This window comes from Nycticebus coucang, chromosome 5, assembly GCF_027406575.1.
Source record: "Nycticebus coucang isolate mNycCou1 chromosome 5, mNycCou1.pri, whole genome shotgun sequence".
Lineage (NCBI taxonomy): Eukaryota > Metazoa > Chordata > Mammalia > Primates > Lorisidae > Nycticebus > Nycticebus coucang.
This window is the reverse complement of record NC_069784.1, coordinates 121,950,677-121,972,973: the sequence shown is the minus strand read 5'-3', so window position 1 is coordinate 121,972,973 and position 22,297 is coordinate 121,950,677. Positions and strand designations below refer to the sequence as shown.

The 22,297-nt window shown below is 37.4% G+C and overlaps 1 protein-coding gene across 3 annotated transcripts; it reads left to right on the top strand.

Annotated features, from left to right (window-relative positions):
• The first annotated feature begins 262 nt into the window (after window positions 1-262).
• Window positions 263-19,619, top strand: FBXO30 (F-box protein 30). Of its 3 annotated transcripts, none has more exons than XM_053591912.1 (3): window positions 263-2,878; window positions 11,419-13,474; window positions 17,472-19,619. In XM_053591912.1, exons 2-3 carry the CDS (start codon window positions 11,435-11,437, stop codon window positions 17,673-17,675), a joined length of 2,244 nt encoding a protein of 747 aa, XP_053447887.1. In that variant the 5' UTR covers window positions 263-2,878; window positions 11,419-11,434; the 3' UTR covers window positions 17,676-19,619. The 3 variants fall into 3 exon arrangements, with proteins under 3 accessions (XP_053447887.1, XP_053447889.1, XP_053447888.1); XM_053591914.1 differs by having other exon boundaries at window positions 17,459-17,754; XM_053591913.1 differs by lacking the exon at window positions 263-2,878 and adding an exon at window positions 3,353-3,540.
• The last annotated feature ends 2,678 nt before the right edge of the window (window positions 19,620-22,297 follow it).

The following is a 22,297-nucleotide window of genomic DNA, read 5'->3' as shown; positions in this document are numbered from 1 at the left end:
TTTTTTTTTTTTTGCCTTAAGTTCCCAGGGTCCTTGTCACTTCTCTAGATGGTAAAGCCACACAGATGATAGCTTTTCTCTAGAAGTCTGTGTCAAATTGCACAACATATATGACACTGGGCACACTTGAACAAACTTGTGATTGCTTACACTTTCTCTGCTCACCACTTAAATTTAAGATAAATTCTCTAGAAATGGCACCAGTAGATGGTAATCGAACAGCACACAGTAAGGAGGGAAGGGATGAGAGGAAAAACAAACATTTTATTTTTCAAATGACAAACATTCATCAAGTGTCTACATATACACAGTATGTGCTAGTTATTCAGGAGAGATATAAATGATGCACCCACTTTCATGAACTTGGGAGACAATATGTGAGCTAACCAAATTTGTGAAGCAGGTAACAGTGTTATTTGGTGCATGTGGAAGTGCTGAGAATAGGTAGTATTTGTTACAGAAGCCTTTTATGGGTGGCATGGGATTAGAGCTGTATGTTAAGAGGTAGGAACCTTAGGTTCCTATACCATTACATTGTATGGGTATAGGTGGTTTGGAATTGGATTGGGCATAGTGTTTGGTGGAGAAAAGAAGGAAACTAATCTGGCTAGCATGAATGATTTACTTTGAGCAATTGAGGACAAGAGTTGAGACTCTATTCCATACCTACTAGAGAGCTGTCTACTATGATCTGAAGTTTTTCTCCCCTTCACAAATTAATGCTGAAACTTAATCCCCAATGCAAGAGTGTTGGGAGGTGTGGTCTTAGGGAGGTGATTGAGTCATAAGGGCTCTGCTCTAGTGAATGGAATTAAGTGCCCTTATAAAAGGGCTTGGCCAAGGGAGTTCACCCCTTTTTGCCTTTTCACTTTCTGCCATGTGAGGACACAGCTTTCCTTATTTCTGGAGTACAAAGTTTTTGAGGCACCATCTTGGAACCAGAGATAAGACCTCTACCAAACAATCTTGGTGCCTTGATCCTGAACTTTTCAGCCTCCAGAATTATAAGAAAAATAAATTTCTGTTCTTTATAAATAACCCAGTCTTTCACATAGACTAATGGAACAGAATAGAGAACCCAGAAATAAATCTACACAACTATAATAACCTTCTCTTTGACAAAGTTGCCAAGAACATACATTGAGGAAAGGACAGTCTCTTTAGCAAATGTGCTGGAAAAACTGGATATCCATGTATAGAAGAATGAAACTAGACCCTTATCTCTTCCCATACACAAAAATAAAATTATAATGGAGGAAAGGCTTAAATGAAAGATCTGAAACAATGAAACTTCTACAAGAAAACATTGGGGAAATGCTTTGGGACACTGGTCTGGGAAAGGACTTCTTGAGTAATACCCCCGAAGCTCAGGCAACCAAAATCGGACAAGTGGGATTACATAATGCAAAAAAGCTTCTGAACAGCAAAGGAAACAATCAGCAAAGTGAAGAGAATGGGAGAAAATATTTGTAAACTATCCATATGACCAGGGATTTATAACTAGAACACATAGGAGTTCTAACAATGCAATGGGAAAAAAAAAAATCAAATAATTCCATCAAAAAGGGCAAAGGATATAATATTTCTCAAGAGAATACATACAATGGTCACAGACTGGTCTATACTATTTTGTTATAGCAGCATAAACGTACTAAGACACCACCCAAGCTAGATATCTAAATAGAAAATAGATGAAATTAGTATCTTAGGAAGAACTGTGTTGAAGGGAAACACTGAAGGAGAAAGATTGACTAGGTAACAGCAGAAATCTAAATTTATTTAAGATGGCAACTAGAGATGAATGTGAAAGACAGGAAGAACGAATTTTCTTTTCCTTCCTTCCTCTTTTTTTTGGTCAAGACATGGAAAATTATTGAGATGGAGGGAGAAAAAAATGCTAAGTTTCCATCCTGAATGACTCAACTTGAGGTGGGAGAGGTGGCCTCATGTCAGCGAGGGGACTTAGCAAAGGGGAAAGCCCCAGATTTCAGTAAGTACAATCATGGAAACTTCGGATTTTAAAGCTGCAAAGGACTTTAGAGATCATCTATTCCAGCTCCATTATTTCACAGGGGGGCAACTGAAGCAAAAGAAGGGTGTGTGACTCCACCCAGGACAGTGAGCTCCAAATGGGCCCAAAGTAAAATACAGCAGAATCCATGTGTTGCCCCCGCCAGGTCATACTGTTTAACCATCCTAACTGTCCAGCTGTCTGGATAGCGATTCTCAAGCTTTAAACTGAGGACCAGGCCTTGCAGGCGGCCAAGTTAAACAAAATAAGAAAAACAGACAATTTTAAAAATTCATTTATCAGCTTCCATTGTTGTTAAATTTACTGGTCTTTAAAATCCAAAAGTCTGAGAGTCATTTCTCCGCTGAACAGCAAATTATGTGTTAGCTGTCTTTTCCAAGGTAGAAGAATAAAGAGTAAAAAATGCAGCCGGAGAAAGAATGACAAAATAGGATTTTCCTGCCTCTGTCTCCACCCTCACTGCCAGGGTTACGGCCATAGTCTCTTTGTTACAGTTCTTTCACCGCAGGAGTGGGAAGGAGTCCACAGAATGGACACTGGGGTGGAGACGGGATAAGGGACTCCCTTTCTCTCCTTCGCCCAGACCAAGGCTTGGTGTTAGTAACGGGGGCGTGGATATCCATTCTCCGCCGCGGCCATGTGGTAACATACGTAAGGTATCTTGCAAAAGCAGCGGCTAGATCCCTTTGCGGAGGACGCCTCTGTTCCTCACAGAAGCAGACGGTGTTGGGCTGCCCCGTCAGGGCTCCAGAAAGCAGGGCTGAGCCCGGTCCCCGGGACCTAGAACCCTGCAAGCAGTAACGGGTCACAGCGCGGTCCGGGCACTAAGTCACAAGACTGGGTTAGGTACGTTGACTTGGCAGCGGGAAGGCCGGCGGAGTGGCGGCAATCATCAAAGATTCATGGAGAGCTGACCCATTTCCTCCAAATCAGTGCTAATGGGAAGAGGGCTGTCGCCGGAGTCTAGAAACATAGGCTGCTTCTCCCGCAACTGGCGGGGCGAACAAGTCTTTCTACTCGGGCCTGCTTCCTCCACTGTAAAACCAGGGATCCAGGATTCCTTCCTGGAAAGCAATATTCTAAAACTGAACAAGATTTGGTAGCACCGCCGGGGAGAATCTCTAAGGCGCTCCTCGGGAAGCCCCCAGCGGAACGCCGCAAAGCAAGAGGCTCTCCGACTTCCACTCTCTGCCACGTCGCTGCGGGGGTCAGAGGGCGGCGTACACGTCCCCGCCGGGCCCTGCGTGCGCGCCCTCGCCGGGCTGGCCGCCGGTAGCCGGGCCGGTGGGCGGGGCAGAGCGGGGCGGGGCGCGCGGGGAGCGGGGCCGCCTCTGTGGGAGGCAGACGAGAAGAGAAAAGGCGGCGGCTCGGCGAGGGGGGGTAGAGGCCCGGAGGAGGCGGACCGGACGGGGGTGTGGGGCTCGGAGCGTCGTCGGGACACAGCGGGGCAGCCGGGCACGGCGGCCACGGCAGCCAGGGCCTGGGCCGTGGTTCGGCCGCGCCGGCCGGTGAGTGTCTGGAGGCCAGTAGGGGAGGCCGTGCGAGGCCGGCGGCGGGGCGGGCTGAAGCGGAGGAGACACTGCCGCGGGCCGTTCGTGTCCTGGGGCGCCCGTTCGTGGGGGTGGGGAGAGGGCGTCCGCGGCGCCGGTGTTCTCTCCCGGCCTCCCTCCCGCCGGCCGGCCGTTGAGACGGTCAGCAAATGGCGACCCACACCCCGAGGGCACCGACCCCCGCGTCAGCCCAGTTTGCGCGTCTGTGGGGAGGGAAGGGACGAGGGAGGAGTTAAACTTAGGAAACCCGAAGAATCTTGAAAGAAACCCAGCTTCTCGTGCCGTTTGGCTTTTAGAAACTTGGATTCTTTGGGAACAAACGGGTTGAAGTAAGACTGGGAGGCATCTTCCACTATCTCCACGGGATGAACGAAGTTGGTAACTTTTCCATTCATGGAAGTGTGAGGATCTTAGTCTAGGCTCAGTCCTTATTAAAGGGAAACGTCCTGATTTTTCAGACCTGAGCGGTTGTGTTATTTGTGTCCTGCTCCTTGGAAGTACATTGCTTGGAAGGGATAAAGAGAGCGCATGCTAGGTTCAAAGTAATCTCGTGTGTGTGTGTTTTTAACGTGTTGTTTGGGAGTCTAGAGGCAGGCAGGCGGAACAGTATGTGTTTACCATGGCCCTACTACTCCCATTTCCCTCTCCCTTTCTCTTGTTTTTCTTTCTGAGCCCTGTCGTAAGTCCCAGATAAAAGATGCTTGGGAACGAATTGACCTTTTATTCCATGATTACTTTATTGACTCTCATCCAAGATGAAGTTATTTATGGGCATCCTGATACAGTGTAGCTTAATTTCAAGCTCTTTTAATACAAAAATCCAAACTAAGTTTTAATTTCTATTTGCTAAATTTCAATACTGTCTTTTAGAGACTTATTAAATAATATAAACATTTGCTCACATTAAAGTTTTCCAAAGTAGTCCAGTAGTTGACATGGCAAAAGAAAATGAGGAATATAAAATATGCCTGTAGGATTTTTCTGAGGTTTATATTTCAATCTACAGTTTTCGCTGAATCACTCTTCTGTATGCTTAGTCACTGTTTCTCACTCCAGAAGTTTAATTGGGGATAACATGTTTTGCTAAGTTTTTAAATTGTCCATTTGTTTTCACCTGGTGCTTTATGTGGTGACATAAGCTTTTTTGGAGATGTTAGGGGGTGGAGTTTTGTGAATGTTAGAACTGAGTTTTGGATATAGGAAAATTTTTATGTATTCCAAGTGTACTGGGTATTTCATTTCAGTCCAATATTTCTCCATGTCTAGTATTGAGAGACTTTGTTTATAAATGTCCTAATATATATTATTAAATAACAACTATATAAATAATGGTTACTATTTTAAGATAGTTTATATAGTTAGACACTTTAAGGTCACTGAAATAGTTAATGTGTTTTCTGTTTCATATAATGTGTCTAAAATGCAACTGTTATAATGGGATAAGCCCTATGCCATTCCTTATTTTGGATAAATCTTTTAGCTGAATTCCTAAGACTAATTATTTTGATAAAAGGAGTTGCTATGAAATGGCATTGATTTGTAGAATTCTTAGATATTAAAGTCTTGAGTCAAAGACTATATAAAATATTATTTAATTTCAAATGTGGCAGATGATATTGGCCTGGAACTAGTTGCTTCTTTATTGTAGGGAGCTAAATTTTGGGTAGATATGGGTATGTACAAGCATACCTCAATTGAAACCCAGTCTGTTAAAATCTTTCGGGGGGAAAAAAAAAAGTCTTTTTTTTCTAGAGAGTGTGTAATGTGACATTTGACAGTTCCTCATATGATTGCATTTAATAAACTTTATAAATTTAAATAACCTCATAAAAAATACATAAAGCTTTGTGTAAATGTGACTGTTGTGTAATTGGTAACTCAGAAGTATGTCTGTTTTCTGAGAACACATTTATATCTTATTGGATACACACAATTGTAACCAACCTTTGCAGAGTTCTAAATTGTTTTCAGAGTTGAGTAATGGCTCCAAGGTCACAAAATTGAGACTTTTGGAAGCCCACTCCCTCATGACATGCTGCCCATTTAATAAACTTGAGTTCTCCCATTTATATGGATTATTTTTTTCTGAATATCAAGTCAGTGGGTTCTAGTCTAATTAATTAATTAATTAAAATATTTATTTATCTTTTAGACAAGAGTCTCTCTCTGTTGCCCAGGCAAGAAAGAGCACGCTGCCATTAGCGTAGCTCACAGCAAATTCAAACTAGTGGGTTCAAGTGATCCTCCTGCCTCGGGCTCCTTGGTAACTGGGACTACAAGTGCCTGCCACAGTGCCCTGCTAATTTTTCTATTTTTAATAGAGACCAGGGTCTCACTCTTGCTCAGACTGCTTTTGAATTCTTCACTTCAAGGGATCCTCCCACCTGTCATTTTAATAAAGGAATATATACATTGTAATCCATTTAGCTATTTTGGACTACTGAGGGCATGTGCTTTGAGTTGGGAATTTAATGGTAGTAAATTTTTTTACATCTTGTCTAGCCACCCCACCGACCCTACATTAAAAAAAAACAAAAACAAAACTGTGAGATGTCCAACTGAGGTATGGTTTTATTATGTTTAAGGCTGAGTGCATCTGATGTGCAGGTCAATCAGCAAGTGTTTGTATTTACTATGCACTAGAACCTCCAGCTGTACAAAGGATCAAATTTGCCTGGGAAGAGATTATAACTAATTATTAAATATTAAATTGTAATTGTGGATTTACTTTTAATAATGGTATCTTTTTCAGTTTCTTTTCTATTTTTTTAAAGTTTTAAAACTGGAAGTGAAATTAACTGTCTTTGATTTGCTTTTTTGGTAGATGCTTTGTCTTGTTCCATATATATTGGCTGGAACATATTACCTAAGTGCTCAATAAATGTTTGAGCACCATTGACTTTTTATGACCAGTACCATGAGGTAGTTTTGACTCAGTTTGTCTGAGTCCTGACCTGTAAGATTGTTTCTTTTCATGGAGTGTGTAGTTTTCAGTGAAATTAAGACTCTGATTTGTTTGGGGGAATCATTTTGTTATTTTCTTATAATTCTTCATGTATTTAATACAAATAAGATCTTTAATTGAGGCAGAGTTTTGAACGTAGGGAACATAATGAATGAGACAGAGATGGTCCTGACCTTCGTGGAACTTTTAGAAATAATTTTAAATATTAAACGGAATAATGATTTACTGAGAGTTATTATTGTTATCAAGGAGAAATGCAGTGTATAATGAATAGGCATAATACAGGATCCATACCTTGTCTTTGGGGTACATGGAAAAGTAACATTTAAGCTGATACTTAAAGCGTTGTCTTGGCAGGTCGTGTGGGGAAAGAAAGGTCTGTAAGTCTGTCTGTCTGTGTCTTGGAGGGCAAGGCAGACATTTAGGAACAACCCTGAGGTAGCAATCTGTTTTAAGTATGTTTAGGTGATTGTTTTTGTGGTATGTCTTAAAATCATCCTAATTTGTGTACCTAATTACTCTAGGTACTTATCTCCTTACGTGTTTTAATGTATTTGAAAAAATAAATGTTCTTTGAGGACGATGTCTTTATTCTTTTAATGACAAGGTCTCATTTCTTTGTATGAGAAAATGCCGTGTCTTAAAACTATTTTTATGGATTGCTTGTCAGCCCCAGAGTATTAGTTGCCAAGGAACTTCTCTCAGAGAAAATTGAAGCTCTTGAAAGCATTTCATCATTTACAGATAGTTTCTAGTCTGATGAAACTTCTTTTAGTGATTTAAACTTAAGTGTAAGCTAATTGGGATGTTAATTAATATTTGGCATGTGAGGCTTCTGATTTAAGGGAGTTAAACAAAAATCAAGGGTTTTAAATAAGCTTATCTTGAACTTGCAGCTTTAGTATTAACAACATGTTTTCTGCTGGGTCTGCTGTGTCACTGTTCAACTCATAAATCAGGGATGATGTTTTTGAACCGGTTTCACAGGTTTTTAAGCAGTTGTGAAATACTTTATGAAAGCATATTAAATCTGGCAATAGTGAGTGGTCTTGATTAGAAAGAGGATGGATCTGGGAGAATTTTAAATTCTGAACTGAAGATTCTATCCCCAGAATACTTGTTGTTGTATTGAATATTGTATTGTATTTTCTTCTAACTTATTTCTTAACATATTTAACTATAAAATAGAATTGAACTTAATTCCTCCTTTGTATAGCTATTTTGAGAATTGTTAAATTCATAATATTCTGTACATTTAATAATAATAATCTGTAGATTATTTTAAAAATAATTAAAAACACATATATTTAAAGTAAAGGAATGTGCTATTATAATTGGAAAAGACTAAAAAACTTTCTTGACCACAGGGGTGATTAAGTGTTGGAGTAAACTGCAAGCAATGTTGTGTAATCTCCATTCCTCAAATAACCTCTTAAAATGGGATCGACAGTTATTGACATGCTGCCCTATTTTCTTAAACTTTTATAAGTAAACATATCTGTTGTTTATGTATGTTGACCAGATAAAGATTTAAATCCTAGCTTTGCCAGTTACTAGGTAGATGACCTTATTCTTTCTGAACCTGTTTTCTGTGAATTGTTAGGAAGAATAAGTGATATATGTGAAGAAGGACAAAATAGGTACATAATTAGTGTTCTCTTTTCCTTCTTTCTAAATCTACTTCAATGAATAATAAATATTGTGAATTGTTGCAATGGATTTTTTTTAACCTTCTTATTCAGAGGGGAATAGTGTTAAAGAGGCTATTTTATTTTGAAACTTGACTATTTCTGCCTTTGAAAGTTATTGCTGTTTTTGCATCTAACTCGAGTCATTTGTAGCAGTTGGTTTTTAAAACATTTTTTTTTTTTTGCCTTTTTTTTTTTTAGAGACAAGAGTCTCACTTTATGGCCCTTGGTAGAGTGCCATGGCATCACACAGCTCACAGCAACCTCCAGCTCCTGGGCTTAAGTGATTCTCTTGCCTCAGCCTCCCGAGTAGCTGGGACTACAGGTGCCCGCCATAGCACCCGGCTATTTTTTTGTTGCAGTTTGGCCGGGGCTGGGGGTTTTTAAAACATTTTTAAATTGATTTTTTAATATGTGTTTTGCCTGGTGTTGTCATGTGATGTGACAGTGTGTATAGTAACAAAGTGGTGTGTACAGTAACAAAGTATCCTAAAAGTTCTGAGAGCACAGGGTACTTCTATTGAAACTACTTGTATTAGGTTTCTCCCATGGCAGTGATAAAGCTTATAACATTTAGCATGTGAAATGAACTCAGTTTAGGTATTGTAAAATAAGAAAATTGTAGCTGTTTTCACAATCTAATCACTCAGCAAGATTTATCTTAATTCTTACTAAAATTTTTCTTTGAATGTCTGCTTTATTTACAAATGTTTGTCATTAATCTTATTAATCTCATATTTCTATTATGACTAAGCATGTCTTTTTAATTTATAGCTTCTATACTTACATATAAAGTTACATATAAAACGTATACACTTATATAAAATTTATTAATATAGACATTCAAAAGTATTTAACTCACAATTTCTAATTTTTAAACACAATTTAAAATGGTTTTGGTGTTGAATTTGCCCGAGAATCAGTGAACACCGTGATATCAAATCAGAATTTTTCCACTTAAGAAAAGCTCTTTCTGATGATTTAAGTAGACTTTTGTTATTCTAGTTTGAAAAAATCCTCAACTAGAAAAAATGATATAGCAATTATCAGGGTACTTATTTTAGCTACCTGCAACCAAGATAGGATTTATGGAAAAACGTAACAGGGAGCTAACTATCACTTACACACTGAAGTGAAGAAATCATCAGACTAAGAATCATCTTCTTATTCAGAAAACTGCCTACTACTTTGTCATTTAATTTGAGAAGTGTTGAGCTGAGTTGCTGGTGCCATATGCTAGTGGAAATACAGTAGAACCTCTAAGTTGACCACCCCACAGACTGTAACAAACTGGCTGATATACAGAGGTGGTCAACCTAAGGAACTAGGCCCACTGTACTGATGATAGCAGGCACGTTCAGGGTGGTATGGGTATAGACAGGCCTGCTGTATTGATACGTAGATGTAGTGTATGTCCCATCTATGAAAATTAGGTCAACTTAAGGAGGTGGTCAATGTAGGCAGGTGGTCAACTATGGGGATTCATAAATAGTTGAAGAGGTCTGGGTCTAGGGTTTCGGAGAGGGATCTCAGCACATGGGTGGTAATGAACAAAAGTAAGGGATAACCAGAGAGGGAGGAGGAAAACTGGAGACTTGTGACATCATGAAAAGTAAGAGAAAACAATAGTCTAAAAAGGATGGATTAGGCATCACCATGATACAATGGCCAAGGATGATGGGGTCTGAAAAAAATCTGTCCTTTGGATGTAGTACTTAAGATCTCTGCGAAGCAGTTTTAATAAAGGTAGTATTCATACTGTAAAGACAGATTAGAGAGTTGAAGTGTGTATGGGATATTATAAATTTTTTTGGTTTTTAGTTTTTTTTCTGAGAATTTGAATAAAAATAAAAGTATGGTAGCACAAGGGAGATATTTTATTTCAGGTTTTTAAAGAATAATCTTAAAATATTTATTCTTAAAAATATTCTTTTACATTTTTACTGCTAATAGGAAACCAATAAGTTGATGATTATAGAGAAGATATATTGATAGGCTCAAAAACTAAAAGTAAAATGCTTATACTTTGTTTTTGATATACAATTTTTTGATTAAATTTATAAGGAAAATTTTAAAGCAGGAAAGATTATTAGGTACCTGTAATCCCCTCATGTTATCTTACAGACACTATTTCTCTGCTTAAAATTCTCAGTGACTTATCATTACTAAAAGTCTGACCTTCTTAAAGAAGCATATAACACTAATTGTGATTTTCCTATCTGGCCACATCTTTTGCAACTGCCTTGTGATCCAGTGATACCAGGAAACTTGAGGTCCCCTGGATATGTTTTTTTACTGCTATAGCTGCTTCTTTTTTTTTTTTTTTTTTGGCCTGGGGCTGGGTTTGAACCTGCCACTCCGGTATATGGGGCTAGGGCCCTACTCACTGCGCCATAGGTGCCGCCCTGCTATAGCTTCTTGAGAGGAGGCCCCATGAGGTACTATGTACCAGGCACACCAAACAGAAGAATTAAACAGTACTAGGCATTTAACATATGAGTGGACACACTGGCCCTCAGAAGTAAGTGATTTGCTCATGGCTGCAGAGTTCAAACTATAACTTTTATTAACTGGATAAATTCCCTATATGTTCTAACTAAGTCTTAGTTGATTTGTTATAGGCTGTTGAAAGTGACATCAATGGATGAAGTCTTTAATGAATTCAGGTACTATATTTAACATGGAAAAAAATTTCTAGTAAAATTTTGGTTAAGCACATTCATGAAATTTAGATTGTTCCCTTTTAGGCATATGATGAGGTTTCGACAGTATGGAGTACATCAAAATCAGTTTAGTTGAAATTGCAAAGGTAAAAGCTAAAGTAGTCTCTGAAATCTAAAAGTTAAAATACACTTTAACTTGTTATTGGTATTATGTACTACATGGTACTAGAATTTAAGAGGTATATTTTGAAGCTTTTGCCCTGTTAGGCATATTGGTATATAAAAATGATCCTTTATAATATTTTAAGGTACTTAATTGTTACTTAAATCAAAGCTCATAAGTTCTTTCAAGATGTATTGATTATGTCTAAAATTAATAGGTTAAATATGTTTATTTTATAGCATATAACCTAAACCTAAAGTAAGCCAAGATTGTGTCTGTGATTTATGTTATTAAACAATTTTGAAAAATCAACCACTTTTTGTCTAACTTCTTATCTTTCTCCATTTCAACAACTAGAACTGAATTGTCCGTTATGGAGGAAGCGCTGCAGCATTCACACTGTGTGAATTGTGTCAGTAGACGATGTATGACCAGACCAGAGCCCGGAATTTCCTGTGACTTGATTGGTTGTCCATTGGTTTGTGGAGCAGTTTTCCATTCTTGCAAAGCTGATGAGCATCGACTTTTATGTCCATTTGAACGAGTGCCTTGCTTAAATAGTGATTTTGGATGTCCATTTACCATGGCCCGAAATAAAGTTGCTGAACATCTAGAAATGTGTCCTGCAAGCGTGGTGTGCTGTACCATGGAGTGGAACCGATGGCCAGTTAGTTATGCAGACCGGAAATCATATGAAAATCTAAGCAGAGATGTTGATGAAGTGGCACAATTAGATATGGCCTTGGCCCTTCAAGACCAAAGGATGCTCTTAGAGTCTCTCAAAGTAGCCACCATTATGTCCAAAGCGATTGATAAAGTATCTGAATCTAAAGAACAAATCTCAGTTAAATCAAGTGTCCCAGAAGTACCACATACTAATGGTTTGGTGCCTGTCGATGAAGAATCTTATGGTGCACTTTATCAAGCTACTGTAGAAACAACCAGAAGTTTGGCTGCTGCTTTAGATATCCTGAATAATGCCACAAGAGACATGGGCATGTTAAATACAAGTCTTTGTGCTTCCCCAAATGAAATGGATGAAGAGCATAATGAAAGAGAAAGTTTACGGGATAGAAACTTAAAAGACCAAGACTATCTTTCTGAGGATGAGCTAGGAGCAGTAGGTGGAATTGACCATAGTGACACAAGTCAGAATGCCCAGTCTGAACAAAATGGTTCAAGTGATTTATTATGTGACTTGAATACAAGTTCTTATGGCACCTCTGCTCTTTGTAATGGCTTTTCTTTGGAAAATATATGTACGCAGGTCATAGACCAGAGTCAGAATTTGTGTGGTGATTCAAAACAAAATAATTTGACAAACGGAGAATGTGCAGCACCAGATGACACTTCCAAACCTTCCAGTTCACTTTCAGTAGCAGCACAACTTAGGGAAGTAATACCATCCAACGCTTTGCCTAATGGCACAGTTCAGCATATTCTCATGGCAGATGATGAAGATGAAGGAGAATTGTGTTGGAGAAAAGTAGACTTAGGGGACTTGAGGAACGTGGATGTCTTATCTTTCAGTCATTCTCCTTCATTCAAATTCCTTTCTAATTCATGTTGGTCTAAACCAAAGGAAGATAAAGCAGTAGATACATCAGACTTGGAAGTTGCAGAAGATCCCATGGGCCTCCAAGGAATAGATCTGATCACAGCAGCATTACTCTTTTGTTTGGGAGATTCTCCAGGTGGGAGGGGTATATCTGATAGTCGCATGGTTGATGTTTATCACATTGACTTTGGGACTCAGACTTTTTCACTTCCATCTGCAATATTAGCTACAAATACAGTGGTTGGTGAGATAGCTTCAGCTTCAGCTTGTGATCATGCCAATCCACAGCTTTCAAATCCAAGTCCTTTTCAGACTCTTGGACTGGATTTAGTATTGGAATGTGTTGCTAGGTATCAGCCCAAGCAACGCTCAATGTTTACCTTTGTGTGTGGACAGTTATTTAGAAGAAAGGAATTTTCTTCACATTTTAAGAATGTGCATGGTGACATTCATGCAGGACTCAATGGCTGGATGGAACAGAGGTGTCCTTTAGCTTATTATGGTTGTACCTATTCTCAACGTAGATTTTGTCCATCAACACAAGGAGCAAAGATTATACATGACCGCCATTTGAGGTCGTTCGGAGTTCAGCCGTGTGTGTCTACAGTATTAGTAGAGCCTGCTAGGAACTGTGTGTTGGGATTACATAGTGACCATCTAAGTAGTCTTCCCTTTGAGGTCTTGCAGCATATTGCAGGTTTTCTTGACGGCTTCAGCTTATGCCAGCTCTCATGTGTATCCAGGTTGATGAGGGATGTCTGTGCCAGTCTGCTTCAGTCTCGTGGAATGGTCATACTGCAATGGGGGAAAAGGAAGTGTCCAGAAGGAAATTCATCATGGCAGATTAAAGAAAAGGTTAGTTTACCTTAACTGTATCAACCTCTTACTGATATGAAGCAGCCCTTAATACTGCTGCTAAGTTATTAACTTGTTGATAAATTGACCATCTCCTAAAACTTACTAAATCAATACGACAATTTTAATGATAATTAATGAAGAACTAGAATAAGTTAGAATTGTCATGATCATAGTTTTACTGCAGATTTCCTAGAACTAGATTAAAAACTAATATGGCAGAGGGCACTTCTATTTCTTCAGATGAGCACTCTCTATCATTACAACTCTATTTCTTTGATTTTTATTGTTTTTGTTTATTGGAGGTTTTTTGTTTTCATTTGGGTCTATGTTAACATTTTCTAACTTGGGCTCCATCTGAAACATTTTTATCATGAGACAATGGGGGAAGCAAGGAGAGAGATTTTTGTCCTGCTCAAAGTTATCATTTTCTCTCCATTCTTACCAGTTTTTTTTTCTGAGGATTTGGTTGTTTCATGAGTACCTAAATGGAGATAAGAAAAAGTTATAACTACTAGTATGGGGTCATACGAGTAGGTTACCAATGAAGTATTTGGGGGATAGAGAACATAAATGAATGGATAAGGCAGTGTTTTAGGGCAAAGTGAGATGGAAGCAGGACAGTAGGGTTTGATCCTGGGTGGGTGACGTGGCTTTGAGACAGTACAACAGACTGGTGCATCTCCGTCCCATCTCCGTCATTGTCCTTCTCTGCTGCCTTCCTCCTGCCCAGCTTCTGTCTGAGGCACTACTCAGTAAAAACTAGAAGGCACTGCAGATAACCTTTGATTGAAGATGTTTTTCTCTTTAGAACATTTATAATATGAAACCACATTTTGTAAAGTGGAAACAATTTTGATAAACTTCAATTTGACTGTGTAGCATTCCAATTCTGGTTATTTTTTCTTAGCACCCTTAGGCTTTCTTTTTTACTCATTGCTCCAGTTTTACAGAATTCCACATCTACTTTTAAGTTCTCTTGAGGCTTTAACCAATAAATAAACACAAATTATTTTATGCTTTTTTACCAAAAGGGCATTGTAGTGGTGGAAGGTTTCACCTGCTTTGTGTATGTAATCTATTTTTGTTTTCCAGATAATTTGGTGCTTTTTCTTCCCTCTGAGTTGGGATACTCTGAATATGGCCTCTTTTTTCCTTCCCCACTAATATTGATACATGGAATGAAGTATTTTCTGAGGAGTCTGTAATCATTCCTGCAGAAAATCTCATCTACTCTTCATGTTTAAATGGCCATGATTCATACAGGTTATTCACAGATTTACATCCTCACCATTTTCTCCACTTAACTCCAGACTATATATAAGCATCTACTGGACTTCTCTACTTGATTATCCCACAGCTTCCTCAATCTCAACAACTCCAACCTATTCCATTCCTTTATCTCTCTTAATTGCAGGAAGTATCACCATCATCTACCAGGATTCCCAAACCAGGAATTTGGGAGTTAGGGTTGACCGCTTTGCCTGTATCCAGATAATCAGGAAATCCTATCGACTCTCCCTTTTTTTATCCCTCTCAGGTTTGCTTCTCTATTTCCACTGCCATTTCCCTAGTTCCATGCCAACTTTAGTTTTCTCTTGGATTACTACAGCAGCTCCCTCCTAAATAGGTTTCTATTTATACTTGGGACACTCTCCAACATATTCTCAATACAGATCTTGGGTGAAATACATTTTCTTAAATACAGTTCTTATGCTGTCATTGCAGTGCTTAAAACATTTTTAGTATTTGTCCATTTACCCCTGGGATAGAGGGCGACTCCTTAATAAGACATTGAAGGCTTTTCATAATCCCATACTTACTTGCCTGTTCAGTTTCCTTCTGCCACTTTGTGGTCTAGCCACATTGATTACTTACAGTTCTCTGGTGTTTTCTTTCTTGCCTTAAGGTCTTTGCATATGTTGTCGCTACTATCCATGTATGAATCCCTGCAACATAACATGCTAGACAATGTGCATTAGTACTTTTCTTTTATTAACTTAACTCACTGTTCGCATTTCACAGATGAACATATAGAGGTTGAGTAACTTGACCAGCTGATTAATGGGTTCAGACGTAAGGAGCCTCCATCTTGAGCTTGCAATCTTCATCTTGCTATAGCTTGCATATTCTTCTGGTCTTACTTCCTGAAGAAAGCATATTGGAACCTCTACCCTGAAGCCTTCCTGGAAATGCACTATCTGTGTTCCCATCGTGTTCCATTTTGTACCCTTACTACAGGGCTTACCATGTTGTTTTTGAAAGTCATTGAGGAATTGGCAGTTTCAGTCTCTGGACTGTAACTTAAGAAGTGGGACTATATGGGAAATGAAGTATCTAATGCCTCACATAGTGTCTACTATGTAGTAGGCTCTCAATAAATACTTGATGGATTCTTCAATGAAAAATTGACCGAGTACTAAGAAACCTTGTCCCAGTAGGTGGAAGTCATCCATTTTCTTTTGTCTGCTCTTCCTAAATTTATTTCACCAGACTCTTAGTTGTATGAAGTGGAGAGGCTACCTACCACCATCCAATCTTTTAGCTAATTCATTCTGTCAAAGCTTTAAGAAAACTCCTAATTTCTTTGGGATATAGGGAATTGGAAGGGAGGCTAGTAACATCTATAATATCGCTAGATCTCACCTATTCTTGGAAAAACTGTAAGGAGTATAGGACGTATCTTTTGTGCTGAACAGTGGGAATTTCTATTGCTAGCTGAAAAATTATATTATCTCAGAATTTGAAGGTACCCAGCCACCCCCAGAAGACATTACCATTCCTTCCTAAGAAGTTGTAAGGTGCTGAGGGCATTTCCCCAAATCTGATCCTTTCTAGAGTATCTGCTCTTCATGTATTTCCGTGTTTTCTGACTAGGGGTTTGCCTTGGATGAACTTAGCTAGAATGCCTAGGCCTATACTGCTGCATTCATACTTTTTTTTTTTAGGTCTGCCCTGCAGAGCATTCATACTTTTTTACAGATTGTCAGTAGCTGTATATTTTCAGTTATAAAGATGAGAGGGGCCACTGTAGTTGCTGCTGGTCTAATAAAGATGACAGTGTTTCAGGGCCTGGACCTTTTGAGTGTGCACAAGGGGAACAGCAGACACATGAGCAGGGATAACAGGTGCATTCTTTGCCTAGAAACACATTTTACAATGATACGGACAAAAAGGGAATTCATTTTATAAATGCTCTTTTTGTTTTTTAAGTACTAATCATGTAATATATCAAATTACCCAAAGCACCACAGTTTAAACATATAGTGTGTGATAAAATTATTAATATAATATTTACATGCTTTAAAATTTTAATTTCAAATTATCATGGGGGTCCATATGATTAAGTTTCATAGTTTGCTGGGTTTTTTTTTTTTTTGTAACAAATGCTCTTTTTGTATACACATTTTACAAACACTGTTTTTGTATAAATTTTCAGAAAAAATTTGAACAATTTGAAGCACCTGTGTTCTTAAATATCACTGAATACCTTTAGTGCTTGTGAATAGTGGAAAGATAAGCTATCTTAGCACACAATATTCTAGGGCATTTTTTAATATTCTTCATATGGTATAAGTAAGGAGGGGGGAAAAACCTGTAGAAAAAAAATAACACTTGTATTGTCAGTACCTCTAGACTGTGGATACTTCTGTATGGTCAGACAGTTTGAAAGAATTGTGTGCTAGGAAGTAGCTCTAAAATCATGAGGTTGTGATTTTAAAATAATCATTTAATAATCCACATTACATGTACTTTTTAATGCTGGACTTTATCCTTTTATTTTCATTTTTAAATTTATATCATGTGACTTCAATTATTTACCTTATAAACAGATTTGTAGCAAATGGATTTAACTACTTTTTAATTTTGTGGCTAACTATGTGAAACTATATTGGCTGTGTCTCCAATAGTAGCTGTGTATGCAGTCAGAGCAAAAAGTATGTTTTGATTCTGTGTATATTGATGTGTTTAAATCTGACGTAGAATTTTCTTCTAGGTATGGCGATTCAGTACTGCATTTTGTTCTGTTAATGAATGGAAATTTGCTGATATCCTAAGCATGGCTGACCACCTGAAGAAATGCAGTTACAACATTGTCGAGAAACGCGAGGAAGCAATCCCATTGCCATGTATGTGTGTGACGAGAGAACTAACTAAAGAGGGACGTTCCTTGCGCTCAGTGTTAAAGCCTGTGCTTTAAAACTGTGACTTCACTTGCACATACATGCAAGCACCTAGTAGAATTTCTTTGTAACATGTGACACTTTATTAATGTATTAAAGATTTACAACTAGCTAAATTGATTGTCACTATGTATATAATGTTTTGAAGTGACATATATTTTTATAAAGTACTGTTTAGTTGAGAAGAATTTGCCTTAATGTTTGAAATGTGTGACATTTTTGGAACTTGCTGGACAGGGTGATTTAATTTTTAGCTACATAATTTTCAGAATTAGTATTTTTAATGGTGTGCATATTTTGGTTCTTAAATTTTTTGCTTCTTTAACTAACAAGATCCTGACCAAACCATGTATTCCTCTTGTTTTCTGTGGGTTGCTGTCCATGCAGCAGAAAAGAAAAACTTCCATTCAAACTTCTGCAGCGCAGGCTTTTCAGATAAAACCATTCTCCACTGCTTCAGCACTACCGTAAGATTGTTATAAAGTTTGTCTTGTGTAGTGCTCCCCATATACAGTTGTTGATGATATTGAAAATCCTGACTAATGTTTAGTAACGCTATTTATCATGATTTAAAAATAATCCACAAAGATGTTTTCATCTTACATACTTACAACTATTATACAAAGAGTAACCATATGCAGCTTTCTTTTTTGTTAGATGCCGCATCCAAAGATCAATGGCAGTGTGTTAATCTGACAGGTTAAAGCAAAAACGGGAAACAAAAAGCAGGTCTGTGTTTAATTTGAAACTGTTCATGGTATATTATATATTTGCCATTAGAAAAGGAAATATACCTCATTTTAAGTGTGAATTGGGCATATTGTGTGAGTAAATTTCAAGTATTCAGAATGTAATTATTTTCCATAAGGATTTTAAATTTTTGCCTTTTGATTATAAAAATTACAAGTGAGTTTTAAGACATCTAAAAACTTGAAATTTGGCATCTTTTTTTGTAAGATGACAATCATGCAGAAAACTGTCTTGTTTGACAATCTCTTCGAGACATTTCCAATTTTCCATAGATTACCAAGAAAGTGAGAATTGCACCTTTGTATAAAGAGCAAAGTATAGTAGAAAAATATTCAAAGACCTATTCTTGAAGTACTTTGTTATCATTTTCAAATTGATTTAGTTTAAAAAGTGAATATCAGTGTTTAGAAATAATCTGTTCTAAGTAAATTATAGCATTAGAAATAATCTGCCCTAAGTAAATTATAGCATTTGGTAGTTTGAAATGATGACAGATTATCTTGTTATAATTGTCAAAACTCTATTGCGTTCTTCTGTTCCTACATTTGTCCCTGAGAGTACTCTGTGGTTACTAGGTTTGATTCCCATATATGGCAATCAGGCTGGGCAGAGACGTTCCTTGGGCATTAGAGAAGAATTCTCAACTGTTTAAGACTTGTTTTTGTTGGATCAAGACCCTGGTACAATTGAAAAATGTAGCATTAAAGACTAAATCAATTGTTTTGCGTCACCTGTCATTTAAAGTAGTAAAATACTTATTTCTCAGAGCTTAAACTTTCAACTGTGAGATTGAATTGCATCAAGTCTCTATTTATGTGAACAACCCAGAAATCAGATATCAAATACTGTAAAATCTCACTCTGCCTTTTAAAGTTTTCCTGAAGAATGTGTCTTTGGTTAGGATAGCACAAGCATTAACTTTTTGTTTTATGGCTATGCTTTTTAAAATTCATGGTTTTTAAGTTTACACTTCTTATTTCCACACTGGATCATGAGATGTTTAACATTTTTTTCACCTTATATTTCTTTTACACATCTTTAGCTGTCTTTTTTTTTTTTTTTTTGTTATGCCACCATACTATTTTGCTAAAACATTTTCTTTGTGAAACATTTGTTCAAGTTCTAATAAAATTAATGTTTTTCCTTTATATGGCTCAGTAACTTAAAAAGAAAAACTTTCATTCAATAAAATTTTAATACTTGTTCGACAATTTCCAAACCCAATCCTGTTGTTTCTGTGATATGAGTTATCTGCATGTTGTAGGAGTTCCTTTTTATTATCATTGCTCACCCATGTTTTACTGATGAGCATTTATTGTTTTTAATGTGAAAAACTCATTAGTTAGGTTCCTCTGCCCCTTTAGTGTCTGGAAAGCAGTCCCACTTAGGGGTATGGAAAGGCTACAGAGTTTCTGGCATGATTATATCTCTAATATTTGCAATGGGAACCATGTATTTAGCCTGTTAAGCATGTAAAGGTTTGTATGTTGGCCTAGTAGATTGTCATTTGAGATGTCTTAGTTAGTTTTTTAATCTTTGCTAACCAGCAAGACAAAGGGCAAATACCAGAAGGGAGAGAAATATTTGAATTCACTTTTAATTTCTGCCACCTTCCCCAGCACTGCCTGGTAGTAGCTCCCCCCTTCTGTCGCTCCCTTTCTTCTGCCTCTCTCATTGCTTTTTGAGACTCAACAGATCACTCAGAGATTCCCAAAGTGTGGTCGCTGGACCAGTAGCATCAGGATCACCTGGCAATTTGTTAGACATGCAGATTCTGAGTTTTAGCCCAGACTTAAAGAATCAGAAACTTTGGGATAGGAACCAGCAATTGTGTTTAACAGCATCTCCAGGTAATTCTGATGCACAGTAAAGTATAAGATCTTAGAGGAAAGCCTTGAACATGCCACCTACCCTATTATGTGTTATTGGAGTAGATATGTGTGTGTACTTATGTGCAATTGAAAATTAAGAGTAGTAGTAATGGTTAAAAGGTAGATGTTGTCTCAGTCTTGTAGCCATAGGACAAAATACATTGGGTACTATGGTTGTTGAACTTTTTTTTAAACTAGTATGTAGAAATCTTTTAAATCTCACTAGTATTTTACTAGTGTTCTGTTTGAGGTAAATTGCAGTGCAATTTAGTTTTGCAGTGCAAACTTTAGTTCATTGACAGAAACATTTAGCCTGGTCATCACATTCTCTTGTTTAGTGATGGCAGAGTCATGTGAACATATTTTTAGGATAAGCAAAGAATAGAAGTAGATAAACATTGAACTAAATCCCACAAAAACATTTGTAGGGATCCTTTCAATTATCCTATCAGTGTTGCTATCAGTATCTGTTCCTTAACATCGGATATTTGGGTCGTAGTGATGTGGATGATAAGGAGTTTTCAACAAAACTTCCATATACCTTGAAGATTTGGTTGCTTATATTACTATATTGATAATGGATTTTACCTGTAGGGATGTAACTAGTTTTAGGTACACCTATTTGGAAGCAAAACAGATTTCTTCATGTTTTGCATTCCAACCTAGACAGACATGGAGTTTATTTTTCAAATTTCCTAAGGAAAAGTTACTCAGATATTTAAAAATGTGTTTGTTCCGTGCATGACAGCTACGCTGGAAGTGATGTGATTGGAACCTGCAGAGTTGGTTGTTTAGAAGGGCAGTTGAAAGAAAGCTATTGGCCCTTATTTTCAGGACAAAGACTTTTTTAAAAAAAATCTTTTATTTTTATTTATTTATTTTTTATTTTTTTGCAGTTTTTGGCCGGGGCTGGCTTTGAACCCGCCACCTCTGCCATATGGGGGCAGCGCCCTACTCCTTGAGCCACAGGCACCGCCCGACAAAGACTTTTTTGATGGGAAGAATTTCTCTGATGGGTCTTGGGCTGGTTATGTAAATGCTGTAAGTAGTCTTACTTAACATGTTCACAGGCCTAGGAAGCCAGAGATTGTCAGTTATACCTTTAAAGAAGTGCATTAGCACTTCTTCTGTTGTGTTCAAAATAATTTAATGAATAGGTTATGTTAGGATTTAACTGATTAAAAAAAAAAGTGTGACATTAGTAAAGGCCGACTCTAACAAAGTTCTTTCTCAATAAAATAAAGGGGAGGGAACAGCTTCTTTTTGAGGTCACCTTTTACATAATTATTTTATTTTAAAGACCAAAGTAAGTTCAAAACATAAGACCTTTCAAATTCCTATTTCATGGATGAGAAAACTGAGGTACTCAAAATTTAGGTAGCAATGAGAGTATTGGGTTATTTGAGAGAGAAATTTCCAACACAGATCATTTTTCCACTTTGCAAATGCAGAAAGAAAAGGATATTTAGATGTAAGATAATTTGAAAAACACTGTTGTGTAGATTATTTGATTACTACTGTTTTGAAATGAATTTGGGGGTATACCAGAAGGAAACAAAGTAGAAATTAGCCAAGTGTGGTATGTTGCTCTGAGATCTTTGTAAAACTAGGACCTTTCACTGAATTTTTAGAAGTATTTCATCTGTGACTAAAAACATTTTGTATTTATTTGATTTGTATACTGTCCATAATTGGCCAGTACATCTTGAGATGTATTAATGGAGATACATCTTGAGATGCTTTGTTACCTTAGAACATTTCAAAATTGACATTTTGTATTCAAATTGTTTTATATTTCAGTGTATTAGGTGGAGAATGACTTTTCATTATATAGAACCTACAAAGAAATAGGTTACAAGGAAGATTCATGAACAGGCTTTATAGAAATACAGTAAATATTCGTTGATGTAAATCTCCTTTTTAAAAAATGATTTTTGATCTTTTGACATACTCGACTGAAGTTTCTTTACCATGAAGGAAAGCATTTCTAAAGCAAACTGATAACATGAGCAAGGAAA